This window comes from Gorilla gorilla, chromosome 5 (genome assembly GCF_029281585.2).
Source record: "Gorilla gorilla gorilla isolate KB3781 chromosome 5, NHGRI_mGorGor1-v2.1_pri, whole genome shotgun sequence".
Classification (NCBI taxonomy): domain Eukaryota; kingdom Metazoa; phylum Chordata; class Mammalia; order Primates; family Hominidae; genus Gorilla; species Gorilla gorilla.
In genome coordinates, this window is record NC_073229.2 from 174,037,370 (window position 1) to 174,051,517 (window position 14,148).

At 46.4% G+C, this 14,148-nt stretch overlaps 1 protein-coding gene across 7 annotated transcripts in view; it reads right to left on the minus strand.

Moving 5' to 3' along the window:
- Positions 1-5,094, minus strand: part of LRP11 (LDL receptor related protein 11) — an 82,295-nt gene extending 77,201 nt beyond the window's left edge. For 4 of the 7 annotated variants that reach the window (XM_063707948.1, XM_055390833.2, XM_063707946.1 and 1 more), the window contains exon 1: positions 4,111-5,090. In XM_063707948.1, the coding sequence (XP_063564018.1) occupies positions 4,111-4,930 (820 nt within the window). In that variant the 5' untranslated portion in view covers positions 4,931-5,090. Of the gene's footprint in view, positions 1-4,110 lie in introns of all 7 variants that reach the window. The other 3 variants (XM_055390832.2, XM_019029370.4, XM_063707949.1) reach the window with 3 other exon arrangements.
- Positions 5,095-14,148: the final 9,054 nt, after the last annotated feature.

Below are 14,148 nucleotides of genomic sequence, written 5' to 3' on the forward strand. Positions count from 1 at the left end.
TTCTTGCTGACTCATATATATATATATATATATATATATATATTTTTTTTTTTTTTTTTTTGACCGAGTCTTGCTCTGTCGCCCAGGCTGGAGTCCAGTGTTGCAATTTCAGCTTACTGTAACCTCCGACTCCAGGGTTTAAGCTATTCTCATGTCTCAGCCTCCCCAGTAGCTAGGACTACAGGCGTGTGCCAACAAACCAGGCTAATTTTTCTATTTTTAGTACAGATGGAGTTTCACCATGTTTGTCAGGCTGGTTTCTAACTCCTGGCCTCCAGAAATCCACCTGTGTTGGCCTCCCAAAGCGCTGGGATTACAGGTGTGAGCCACTGTGCCTGGCCCATAAACTCTATGAATAAATAATGTCACATTTTTCCCAGATTCTTGTTTGCAATTCCTTTTGTTTCTTGATATGAAGATTTTTATAAATGTGCATATAATCTATCCCCTTTCTTTGTGACCTCTTTAATTGATTTGAAACCTGTCTTCCTTCCAGATATGGAAGTTTATTTCCTTTAAGTTTTTTTATGTATGGAGTAATCTATGGCTTAATTTAAAAAAAAATTTAATTTTTTAATCCATCTGGAATTTGTGTATGGTCAGAGTTGTAGGTCTAAATGTATTTAAAACCTGACACTGCCAACGAGTTATCTTACTATTATTTATTAAATATAATTGTTTATAACACAAAAGGGAGAAGATGAGAATGTGAGAAAGTAAGGCCCTTGGAGAGGGAGAGTGGTCAAGCATCTGCAGAGGGATTAACCTTGAATGGGAAGGTCAACTCTTTTGTTTGCACTTGGCGGAGACGGAAAGGCTGGGGGTGGCAGCAGGTGGGTCTGCAGAGAGGAGAGCAGACCTCTGCCTAACAGCTTTGATTTTCCCTGACACGCAAGGCAAGGGGCCCACTTCCCAAATTCTTCCCCGAGATACTGGACTTCAGGCTGAATATCCAGCAAAAACCACATAAAGGTTCTCGTCCTTGAGTCCTTGGAGGTTATATTCCCTGCTCTTCTGGAATCCTAGCAGCTCTAGCTTCTACCTCTCCTCCCTCCCTCCCTCCTGCTGTTCTTCACTTTTTATCATGACATCCAGTCCCCCAACCCTCCAGTCATGGGCATGACCCAACCAGGTTCCTAGAACAGTATCATGTACATGCGTGCCACCTTCCTAACTCACAAAGCATGTGCCCCCCTTGAACCTCACGACAGCCTGGGATGGAGGACAAGCAGACACCAAGTCCTGGGGGGATGAGCAGGGACTTGTTTGTGGAGACGCCAGGCCCCAGAACTTCAAGCACCCTCCTTTGTTCTACAGATTCTAGCAGGCAGCCTCAGTCACTACAAGACACCTCTCTCCAGCATCTCTCACTCATTCCTGCAACCTCCCGCCTTCCCTACCTCTACCCTCGCAGTCCCAGCCTAGTGATCCCTTTCTCGGCTTCTGCTGGTGCTGCTGGAGAAAGCATAGGAGTTCAGGCTCCACAACCCCATGCTGTGTGACCCTTGGGCAGGTTACTTTGGCTTGCCAAGCCTTGTATACACTAGGGATTATAACAGAACCTAGGCCTTTGTGTTGTTGTGAGGACAGAGTGAGTTCATGCGTGCAAAGGGCTGAGGACAGCACCTAACACCAAAGTCAACAAATGTGGGCATGAAAACAAGGCTGGTGTGTCCTGCTGTAAGTTCGTGCTATCCCATCACCATTTCTTCATGGTGCTTTCACCCACCTCAGATGGATCCAGTCACAGCTCCTCTCCAAGGGCTCTTCTAAACCATTTTCACATGCTCACAACATTGCCCCCAAAAGGAACAATTCAAGAAGGAAAAACTTAGTCTCAGAAGCATAAACAACTTCAACCTGTCAAGCATCTGAGCAGGGGACACACAGGACACTGGGGAACAATTTTTGACCTCTACGCAGAGAGAACAAATGAGCCTCTACAGGAACCTAAGCCGCATCTTCCGCGTTTCCATGTTGCTGGGACCTCAGGAAGTCTGAGCACAGCAGTGTTCTCCCAGAAATGAGGACCAGCACCGCGCTCGCCTATTTTCATCCCAAACATCTACAAAACAATTCCTAGACAAACTCCCCTGGGGAAAGGAAGGGCAACGAAGCAAGCAAGAGGAAAAACAACCCAGAAACTTCTCATAATAACCTAAAGTTTTTGTTTCTGTTTCTGAGGCAGTGTTTCCCTCTGTTGCCCAGGCTGGAGTGCAGTGGTGCAATCTGTACTCACTGCGACCTCCACCACCACAGTTCAAGCGATTCTCCTGCCTCAGGCGCCCGAGGAGCTGGGATCATAGACAGGCGCCACCATGCCAGGATAATTTTTGTGTTTATTTATTTATTTTTAGTAAAGACGGGTTTTGTCATGTTGGCCAGGCTGGTCTCTAACTCTTGGCCTCAAGTGATTCACCCGCCTTGGCCTCCCAAAGTCCTGGGGTTAGTTATGAGCCACCGTGCCTGGCGTCTCAAAGTAATCTAAACTTTAAAATTTTTGTTCTATGGCATATTCTTTCCTTGTTTATTTTCCTTTTCAAAGATTTCCTCTGGGTTTATAGGAAAGCTCACTTTGGCAATGTCAGTTTCTTCCAGGTAAGTGGTGAGAACACAGAGAAAAGACTTTGTTTCTTTGCTGCTGGGATATTTTGGTCTGTGTTTGGGCAGAGAGGATGTGGGTGGAACAGCCGTGGTGGGCCTCAGGGATGCTGGCGGGGGGTCCAAGTGAAAGTGCTGCCTGCCTCCACTTCAGAGGGAAAGCTATGGAGTCCTTCCCAGTGTTTGCCTCAAGGCCAAGCAGTCGCAGGGTTACCCTTTGATATCTGCTCCCCTGACAAGGATTCTGAGCCTCATCTAAGGTAGAGGTGGGGAGGGAGGCAGGATGTGATGGACACAGATTTCCAGACTCTTTCAATGGATCCACAGGTTTTGGAGAATCCACACTTCCAAAGGGGCTGAGCTCCGCCCCCATCTTGCTGATATCATTCGTGCTATTATAAATCAAACAGCAACAGGGCATGATTAAACACACGGAGCCTGACCACACGTGGGCACAATCAAGGTCTCTTATTCCCTCCGTGACATTAATATCCAACCACTACCATTTTTGTGCCTCCTGTATGTGTCCTGATTCTCTCATTCAGAGCATCTACAAAAAGTCAAACCGTCGAATCAGCATCATTTTTAGTCCTTAAGAAACATGCTTTAAAGTTTCCTGTTTTCTTTTCCTTTTTTTTTTTTTTTTAAGACGGAGTTTCGCTCTTGTTGCCCAGGCTGGAGTGCAATGGCGCGATCTCGGCTCACTGCAACCTCCGCCTCCTAGGTTCAAGCGATTCTCCTGCCTCAGCCTCCCGAATAGCTGGGATTACAGGCGCATGCCACCAGCTCTGGCTAATTTTTGTATTTTTAGTAGAGATGGGGTTTCATCATATTGGTCAGGCTGGTCTCAAACTCCTGACCTCAGGTGATCCGCCCTCCTCAGCCTCCCAAAGTGCTGGGATTACAGGCATAAGCCACCACGCCCGGCCTTAAAGTTTCTTATTTTCAACGAAAATCAAGTCCCCTCTTTTCACTTTTTATAAAAGGGACCAGTAGTTCTCCTCCCATTTCCCTCTTTTCACTTTTTATAAAAGGGACCAGTAGTTCTCCTCCCATTTTTGTATGATGAAAGCCACCGCAGGCAAAGTCAGGAGAGCCACGTCAAGAAACAGGAGTGGGTGTTACGAGAAGCCCGGCATCTAATTAGATTTTGCTCTTGCAATTACTTAACACAAACCATGCCTTATACAACCCATGAGACTAAAACAAACTTTTTTCTCTCAGCATTTCTCTCCTTATAAGTCATATTTCCACGAATCCTCTCAGATCAGCCTTTCTCTTCAAGCCTAGAAAAATTCCAGTAGCACGTCACCGCGCCCGCCCGCCCGCCCGCTTCTGCCAATCTACTGGGCTTCCTCTTCCCTAAGACAGAGAAACCCATGCCAGAAACTCTTCTGGGTGCCCGCGGCTAAAATAACTTGGCACTAGTGTGTTTCGCTTCCAACTTGGCGAGGGCGCTGCGGGTCTCGAGCGCTCTAGCCAAGGCCGGCCCCTCAGTCGCGCGCTTACCCTGCCGGGGCGAGGCGCGCGCGGTGGCCAGGGCAGCGCCGTCCGGCGCGCGGCTGAGGCTGTAGCTGCTGTAGCCGCTGTGCAGCGCGAACTTGCAGACGTTGCGGCCGCGCGCCGTGCAGTTGAAGAGGTAGCAGCCGAGCACGGCTGCCGGGGGCGCGGGGCGCCGGGGCAGCTCCACCACGGCCACGGAGCAGCGCGGCTCAGAGCAGCAGGCCGCCACGCATTGCCGCCAGCCCCGCACGGCCGCCGGCGCCCGCAGGAAGCTGGCACCCGCCGCCAGGGAGTCCTTGGTGCGGATGATGGCGTCAGGCATTGCGCTGTAGCCGCCGCCGCCCGGGCCCGGGCAGTCCTCCTGGGGGCCGACGCCTGCGCGCAGCTCCAGCTCCAGCTCCTCCTGAGGCCGCTCCTGCTGCAGCTGCCGGCGGAACTCCTCCAGCAGCTGCTCCACGCCCGACAGCTGCGCGTGCAGTTCGGACAGCGGCGCCGCGGGCGGCAAGGCCGCACGGCCGCTCGGCAGCCACAGGCAGAGCAGTAGCAGCCCGCGCAGCGCCCCGTGACGCGGCGGTAGCCGGCGCTGCGAGCCCGCGCTCTCCCGGGCGACGGAGGCCATGGCGACGAGAGCCAAGGGCAGCGAGCCGAGGCGGGGCTGAGCGCGGGAGGAAGGCGGGGACGCGGGCGCGGGCGAGCGCGGGCCCTGGGCCTCTCCTGCGCGGCCGCGGCTGGCTCTAGGCCCCGGCCTCACAGCGCGGCGCCCCCGGAACCCGGCTGCTCCCCCGAGGTCGCGGGCGCCGGCGGGAACCGCAGTAGCGGGAGACATAGCCGGCCCAGCCGGGCACCGCTCCTTGCCCTCGCCGGAGACTGCCCAGCGCCCTGCGCCTCTCCGCCCCGGCCTGCAGCGCGCTGGGTGGCGGCGAGTCGGCCTCGGTGCTGATCAGCACCAGGTGTGTGCGAACAGTGGCCGCGGCGGGGTGGAGCCTTGGTGAGCCCCGCCCCTCCGCGCGGCCCCGTTCCCGCGCGTCTCGCGCCGGCTCCTCCAGGGCTGGGAGAGCAGGCCCCGGGGAGGGTAGCCTCAGAACAGCTTTGCTCCCGCGCCGCTGCCCAGCTAGGGCAGGGTTCATGTCTGGGCCCAGCAGGCTTTAGCAACCAACCACACCTGCCCAGGGCGCCTGCCCACAGGGGCTTGGCATTCGGGGGAATGGGGGCAGTGGGAAGGGAGGGCCTGTCTTCAAATCCTCGTGACCCCCGGGACTACTCCAGAGAGGGGGCAGGCGCACCTAGGACCACCGTAGCGCGTCATCAGTCCTTCACCTCCAGCGTCCCTGACTTTCCGCATCATGTTCCCAAGATGTGCTTGGGTAGTACAAAGTGGGGCGGGGTTGGGGTGGCGGAGTCGGGGCTGGGAGGGGTGGGGATGGGAAGTACTGAAAGATGTTCAGTCTGTTTAAAAACACAAAAATCAAGCCTGGTGAGGTGGTTCTCGCCTGTAAGTCCTGAGGCTGAGTTGGGAGGATCGCTTGGACCCAGGAGTTGGAGACTGCAATGAGCTGTGATCACACCACTGTACTCCAGCCTGGGGGACAGAACAAGACCCTGTCTTTAAAAATAAAAACAAAACCCATAAATAGCAGTCGTCACATGCACTCAGATTTCCACAAATATAACTAAAAATCTGAACACAGCCAACATGGGGACCTGGGAGTAATACAGCCTGTGACAGAGAGGCCTCTAGCGGTTATATCACGTAAAATCTCGGGAGTTGTGCTTTAAATGACATAAGGAATAAGAAAATGTCCAACCCAGTGGGGACTTCACCTTGGCGTTCTAGACTTCTGTGAGCAGCGTCTGCATCTTGTTTGTTTCTGAATCAGTTTCTGTTGATTCATTTTTCTCCTGATTATGGATCGCATTTTCTTGCTTTTTAGCCGGTCCGGAAATTTTTGCCTGGATGCGCACATTGTAAATAGAACACTGTTAAGTGTCTGTATTTTTTAGGAGGGAAAGAATAAATAATTGGTGGGAAAATATCAGTCTCTGCTATGTGTTTATTATCTCCAGAGTTGACATATAGGAACCCATTGCTTGCAGGTCCAGACCAGAGTAGGAGGTAAAATTAAAAGGTAGCAATAGAAAAGAAAGAAAAAAGCTCAATGTTACTTGCCATTCCATCAAAGGGAGAAATTATAAAGTTTTTGCAGGGGTATATTTGAGTGATTTTTGAGGCTAAAAGAAATGGCCTCTTAGCTCTAAAGGCTGTGTCTGGACTGTACCACTTCAGCCTGGAGATTCTTCCTCATATGGCATACTCATCCCACACAACTGCAGTCATTGTAAGATGACCTTGAAGCAACATAATGCTTTTTATTTTTTATTTTTATTTTTTGCCATAGACCTTGGAGAGCTTGAGCAGGATTGTTATGAGGAGAAACTTTCACTAGTGATGAAAATGCTGACTGAGGGTATCATCAAACCCTCCAAGGACTAGTTGTTATGTAAGTTATTAATATTAAAAATAACACGATAATATATAATATTAACTAAGAATTGTATATGATTTCAAAGTTTGCCAAACACTTTCACATACATGATTTTATGTGCCTTCACAGAGACTTTGACCACCTCACTCCTGCCTTTGGGACCGTGAAAGAGAAGTCAGTATAGAGTGAGCCCTAGCTCATATGTTCCGTGGTAGGGAAGTGGACAGGGGAGAGGACAGCATTTCTCAGGGGCATTCATTTCTAAATCCCTCCAGCACATCAAAGATTTTCCTGCATCTGCAACTTTACAATAGGTCTTTTTGGGAGAAGTGGAAATTATTTAATGTTGTGTTTACCGTGAGCAGTGGTTATTTCTGGGCTGTGAGTTGCAAGTACTGAAGGGGAAATATTGACTTTTATAGTTTATAAGACTTTATATCTGTTGAATTTTTTTTTCACAATGAGCTTGTTGTAAATGATTTTCTATTTTTTAAAAATAAGTGTTGACATCTGCTTCAGCCAAGAGGGAGCAACAAGGACTGGACTTACTCTGTAACCTGAAATGAAAAATCTGTGAAAAAAATGTATGGAACAATGGTTTTCAGACATTGCGCAACAGGCAATGCAGGGCCCAAGAGAAGGGAGACAAAGGAAGTGAACATGCTGCTTGCTCCAGCTTACTGCCTGGAGAGGGTTTCCAAGCTGCAATGCAGACAGGCGAACCCAAAGAGACTCTGAGTTGGAAAATAGAGCTGAGAATTCAGGGAGGCCAGGGTGGCTAGAGTACCAGAGAGGAGAGAGTGCAACGGAAGGAGGGAGCTCTGGAGATCTGCGCAGGGTTCCTCTGAGTCTTCAGCAGAAGTTCGACCAGGTACATGCATGTGAGGAAACTTCCCAAGACAGAGAGGCAACCACTAGAAAAAAGCTGGCAGAAAAACTTCTGAGCTTGCATTGGCCAGGCAATAGTTCATGTTCCCAACAGCCAGAGTGGAGAAACCTTGTGACAAGAGGCATGAGTTTGAGTAGGAAGGGAAGGGATTACAGAGAAGCACATGAAAACTTTTGCAGGTGATAGGTGTGTTCATTACCTTGATTGTGGGGATGGTTTCACTGGTGAATACATTGATCAAAGTTCATCAAATTGTGTATTTTAAGTGGGTATAGTCAATTATATGTTAATAAGGCTATTTTTAAAAATGAAGTTTCATTGCACTGTGCATTGTGATTTATCTTCTTCTTCTAGTTCTCTTTTCAGTTTTTTTCAGAAATAAACTATCTTTGTTTTAAAAGCCTAAACATCAAAACCTTATCAATGGATAGAAGAATTTTTATGTGAGGATGAAAATGTCAGGAAGATATGTTTCTGTTTTATAAAATAGATCATTAAGAGTAAGAGTGGATCAAATTGAGATTGGACTTCGTAGGTCAGTTTGTTGAATGTTGGAATGAGATGACATGTATCTTAGCTGGGCTGCTGTAACAGAATACCACAGACTGGGAGGCTTCTAAACAACAGAAATTTATTCCTCACAATTCTAGTGGCTGAGAAGTTCAAGATCATGGTGCTGGCAGACGCTGATATCTGGTGAGGGCCCACTTCCTGGTTCATAGACAGCAGTCTTCTCACTGAGTCCTCACCTTGTGGGAGGAGTTAGGGAGCTCTCTGGGATTTTTTCTTTTCTTTTTTTTTTTTTTTTTGAGACAAAGTCTTGCTCTGTTGCCCAGGCTGGAGTTCAGAGGCACAATCTCTGCTCACTGCAACCTCTGCCTCCTGGGTTCAAACGATTCTCCTGCCTCAGCCTCCTGAGTGGCTGGGATTACAGGCGCACACCACCACGCCCGGCTAATTTTTGTATTTTTAGTAGAGACTGGGTTTCACCATGTTGGTCAGGCTGGTCTCGAACTCATGACCTTATGATCTGGCTGCCTCGGCCTCCCAAAGTGCTATGATTTCAGGCGTGAGGCACTGCGCCTGGCCTGGGATCTTTTTTATAAGAACACTAATCCCATTCATGAGGGCTCCACCTTCATGCCCTAATCATCTTCCGCATTCTCCACCGCAAACATCATCACGTTAGGTTTCAACATAGGAATTTTGGGGGGTTACAAACATCCAATCTACAGCAACATCCTAGTGACCATCGTTTTTTGTTGCCCTCCCCTCCCCACTACTGCCCATCTAAATACTTTTACAGGCATCGAATAAGTTAAGTCAGTGCATGTGAAGTGCTTAGAAGGGCATCTGGCACATTACAGAAGCTCAATAAATGCTAGTCGTTGTTGTTACTACAGCAGAAATGAAGGACCTTTCCTAAGATTAGAAGTCATGAAACCACTTGAAGCCTGAATCTCCTCTACAACATCCCAGCTGAGTGGCCGTTGCACTAAGATTCTTCCTTCTCCATACCCCTTTCATGGAATCTGCTCTGCTCACGTACCTGGAAGGGGCAGCCCCAATCCCCAGGTGGCCACACCCCCTGTTCACTAGGGATGGAATCAATAATGAACACCTGGCCCAAGCACAGCCAATCAGATACTCTCTCCAAGGAATGTAAAAACAGAATTGAGAAACAAACTGACTCAGCAAATCGACTCAACAAACTGACTCAACAAATTGAGTCAGGGAGGGAAGTGTAGCTGGGAAGCCAGGTGAGCTCCAGGGGACATGGAAGGGGATGATAGCAGAGAGAAGCTGTTCAGCAGAGGGGGACAAATGGAACCGTGAAAAGAGGAAATAGAGAACAGTGCATACATAGCCTTGAGAGAGGGAGGGAGTGAAGACAGGAGTTGCCTGACACTTTCTGGTCTCAAATCTCTCCCCTGAGCACTTGCTTGGCCTTCTACCTGGAATTCCTCTCATGGAGTTCTTGCCTTGCAGCTCAGTGATCTAGGTTCGTCCTAGTTAAATCTCTGTGGATTGCAAACAACAGAAACTCATTTTAAATTGGTTTAAAGAAAAAATAGCTACCGTGTTTACACACATGCACTCACAGGCAGGGAGGAAATGCAGCCGGGCCTTGGGAGGGCCTGGACCAGACATGGCAGAACCCTCAGCAGTCAGGCAGCCGGTCTCCCAGTTGCTGCTTCTCTCTTCTGGGACCAAGTAGTCTGAGATCTCCACTTCTCTCTGCACATCTGATTCATGCTTCTCTCAGAGTCTGGAGTTTTCTGCTGTCCATGCACAGAGCCTGAGTCTATCTCACCTCACCTGCAGCAATGAACAGAAACTCAGAACAGTGACCATCAGTACCAAGAGAGAGACTCTGATGAGTCTAGCTTGGTCCTGTGTCCACCCTAAACTGAGGTTAGTGTGCAGAGACCATGAGGCACAAACAGGGCTACAAACATGGCCTTCCCTCTCCTCATTGAGGATGGAAAGAGAGGCCGTTCTTAGAGGAAGGACGTGGTAGTAACTGGGGAAAATCCTGAGAAGTTGTCTTCTGCGTTGACTCAGGCAATGCCCCATGTCTGCTTGAACATGTTCATTAATTTTCATTTTAAATTTAAGAAACGCTTATAAAAAGTACTGTGCTACGACTACCAGGAACCGTTCTAAGTTCTGCACAGTCACTTATTTACTTAAAACAACAATTATGCAGCATGTGCTAGTATTACCCCCAATTCACAGGTAGGGAATGCAATATTTTGTTACTGAAACACCAGGGGTTCAGTTTAGGTCCTGTTGCTTGCAGCACAGAAAGCCAATCACTGGATCAAGTATTTCTGGGGGACAAAGGCTTTCTTTGGTGCTGCCAAATAAAGATAAGTGGAGATAAGTCTCGCATCTTCGACCAACTTAAATTGGGGTGTATATAGTGGGGAAGGGGTGTAGCTACCCACAGGAAAACAGGAATTAAGGAGGGGTAAGGAATAACAATTGGTCAACAGGAAGCAGATGGTTGGTTAGGAAAAGCAGGAATTATGGAGGAGTAAGGAGAGGAGTCTGGTGTCTCATTATCTGGATGTGGTGATGTGAGTTTTACTTCCTCGATATTATCTGGAAGTCGGAGGGTTTCCTGAAAAAGGAATTCAGATAAGACAAATGTAAGTTTTAAGCATTAAGAAAAGCAGGGTCCATTTCTAGCTTTAATAGGAAAAAAATGGCAAACATCAGTTCTTGGGGGAAATTGAGCTAGTTTCACCTTCACACACCAAAGCTCCTTCCATCTTTGGGCAACTCTTACTATTCATTAGAATGTTTTCCTTATATTCAGTTACAATCTGTTTTGTAGCTTCCAAGTATTTGTCCCAGTTCCTTCTCTTGGGACCACTCAGAGCAACCTATACCTACTCCCAAGTGATAGTCCTTTAAATAATTTTAAAATGCCATTGAAGCTCAGGCAACTCAGCTTGCTTAGTACAGCACAGTGTTGAGTGTGGCTTATGACAGCAGTGTCCAACACCTGCTGGCTGTGTGACTTTGGGCAAGTCACCTACCCTCTTCAAGCACCAGGTCACCCCGCCGTAATATAGGAATAATTGCCTCACCTTGCTTCCCACAAGTGTGGTGAGGATTAAGTGAAACACAGCACATAAAGCACTTGGCACAATGGCGAGTGCGCTAAAGGCTCCTAAGTGTTAGCTGGGATCATCCCCTCTCAGCTCATCGATTCATCACATAGTGAGGCTTGCAGATCTCCATTCCGTCATCTAACATGTTTTCTATCCCACCTGGCTTTGTTATTGTTGCGTTTTTCAGCATTACTGAGGTATAACTGACAAATAAAAATTGTAGGCTGGAGCAGTGTCTCACGCCTGTAATTCTAGCACTTTGGGAGGCTGAGGCGGGCAAATCACGAGGTCAGGAGTTCAAGACCAGCCTGGCCAACATAGTGAAACCCCATCTCTACTAAAAATACAAAAAAAAAAATTAGCTGGGCATAATGGCTGGCACCTGTAATCCCAGCTACTTGGGAGGCTGAGGCAGGAGAATCGCTTGAACCTGGGAGGCCCAGGTTGCAGTGAGCCGAGATGGTGCCACTGCACCCCAGCTGGGCAACAGAGTGAGACTCCACCTCAAAAAAAAAATTGTATGTATTTGACAAATATGACATGACCATTTTACGTACATATACATTGTGTGTGATTACCACAATCACATTAATGAACATATCCATCACCACACACAGTTACCATTGTGTGTGTTGTGTGTGTGGTGAGGGTACTTAAGGTCTACTCTTTTAGCAAATTTCAAGTAAACAATACAGTATTATTAACTATAGTCACCATGCTATACATTAGATCCAACTTACACATCTTATAACTGAAAGTTTGACCAACTTTAAAGTCTGACTCTTTGAGCAACATCTCCCCCAGCCCCTGACAATGACCGTTCTATTCTCTGCTTAAGTTTGACTTTTTAGATTCCACATGCAAGAAAAATCATATAATATTTTATGTAGATGTCTAGCTTACTTAAGTAGCATAATGTCCTAATGTTCTCCAGATTCACCCATATTGTCACAAATGGCAGGATTTCCTCCTTTTTATGGCTGAATAATACTCCATTGCGTATCTATCTGTATCTACATCTATCTGTGTATCTATATCACATTTTCTTAATTGGCCTGTCAGTGAACACTTAGGTTGTTTCCATATCTTGGCTATTGTGAACAGTGCTGCAATAAACATGGGGGTACAGATATCTCTTGGAGATACTGCTTTCAGTTCCTTTGGATACATACCTAGAAGTGGGATTGCTGGGTCATATGTTAGCTCTGTTTCTAATAGAACTTTTTTTTGTACTGTTTTCCATAATGGCTATACCAATTTACATTCCCACTGACAGTGTGCAAGGGTTCTCTTTTCTCCACACACTCACCAACACTTGTTATTTCTTCTGTTTTTTTTTAAATGATAACACCACTTTAACAGATGCAAGGTGATATCTCATTGTGATTTTGATTCGCATTTCTCCGATTATTAATAATGTGGAGCACCGTTTTATGTATTTGTCACCCACTTGTAGGTTTTCTTTGAATAAAATGTCTATTTGTGTCCTTTGCCAGTTTTTGAAAAGCAGGTTTTGTTTTTGTTTTTGCTATTGAGTTGTATGAGTTCTTTCTGTGCTAAAGACGAACATTGGATATTAATTCTTTATCAGATACATGGTTTGCAAGTATTTTCTCCCATTTTGTGGGTTGTCTTTTCACTCTGTTGATTGTTTCCTTTATTGTGCAGAAGCTTTTTAGTTTGATGCAGTCCCAGCTGTTTATTTTTGCTTTTGTGTGCTTCTGGTGTCACATCAAGAAAATTATTACCAAGACCAATGTTAAGAAGCTTTTTCCCTATGTTTTCTTCTAGTAGTTTCAGTTTCAGGTCTTACATTTAAATCTTAATACATTTTGGGTTAACTTTTGTATAGGTTGTAAGATAAAGGTCCAATTTCATTCTTTGGATGTGGTTACCACTTATTCTCAATACCACTGACTGAAGAGACTATCCTTTCCCTATTGCATATTCTTGACACCCTTGTCAAAATTAGTTGACCATATATGTGTGGGGTTATTTCTGGGCTCTCTGTTCTGTTCCACTATTGGTCTATATGTCTGCATTGATGCCAGTACCATACTGTTTTGATTACTATAGCTTTGTAATATAATTTGAAATCAAGAAGTGTGATGTCTCCAGTTTTGTTCTTCTTTCTCAAATTGCTTTGGCTATTTGAGTTCATTTGTGGTTCCTTTTTTTTTTTTTTTTTTTGAGATGGAGTCGTGCTCTATCACCTAGGCTGGAGTTCATGGCATAGTCTTAGATCACTGCAACCTCTGCCTCCTGGATTCAAGTGATCCTCCTGCCTCAGCCTCCTGAGTATCTGGGACTATAGGCGTGCACCACAACGCCTGGCTAATTTTTGTATTTTTAGTAGAGACGGGGTTTCACCATGTTGGCCAGGCTGGTCTTGAACTCCTGACCTCAGGTGACCAGCCCACCTCGGCCTCCCAAAATGCTGGGATTACAGGCATAAGCTACTGTGCCCAGCCTTGTGGTTCCATTTGAATTTTATGATTGTATTTTCTATTTCTGTGAAAAATGTCACTGGAATTTTGATAGGGATTGTATTGAACCTGTAAAACATTTTGTGTAGTATGGACATTGGAACAATATTAATTCTTCCAATCCATGAACACAGGATATCTTTCCTTTTATTTGTGTCTACTTTAATTTCTTTCATCAATGTCTATATTTTTCAGTGTACAGACCTTTTACTTCCTTGGTTAAATTTATTCCTAAGTATTTTATGCTTTTTGATGCAATTATAAATGTGTCTTAATTTATTTTTTAGATAATATATTGTTAGTGTATTGAAATCCAACTGATTTTTGTATGTTGATTTTGTATCCTACAACTTTGTTGTATAAATTAACTTATTTATTTTTGAGACAGGGTCACTCTGTCACCCAGGCTGGAGTGCAGTGGTACAATCATGGCTCACTGCAGACTTGACTTCCTGGGCTCAAGTGATCCTCCCATTTTTAGCCTCCTGAGAATGAGGGTCTCACTATGTTGCCCAGGCGGGTCTCAAGCTCCTAGCCTGAAGCAATCCTCCTGCCTTAGCCCT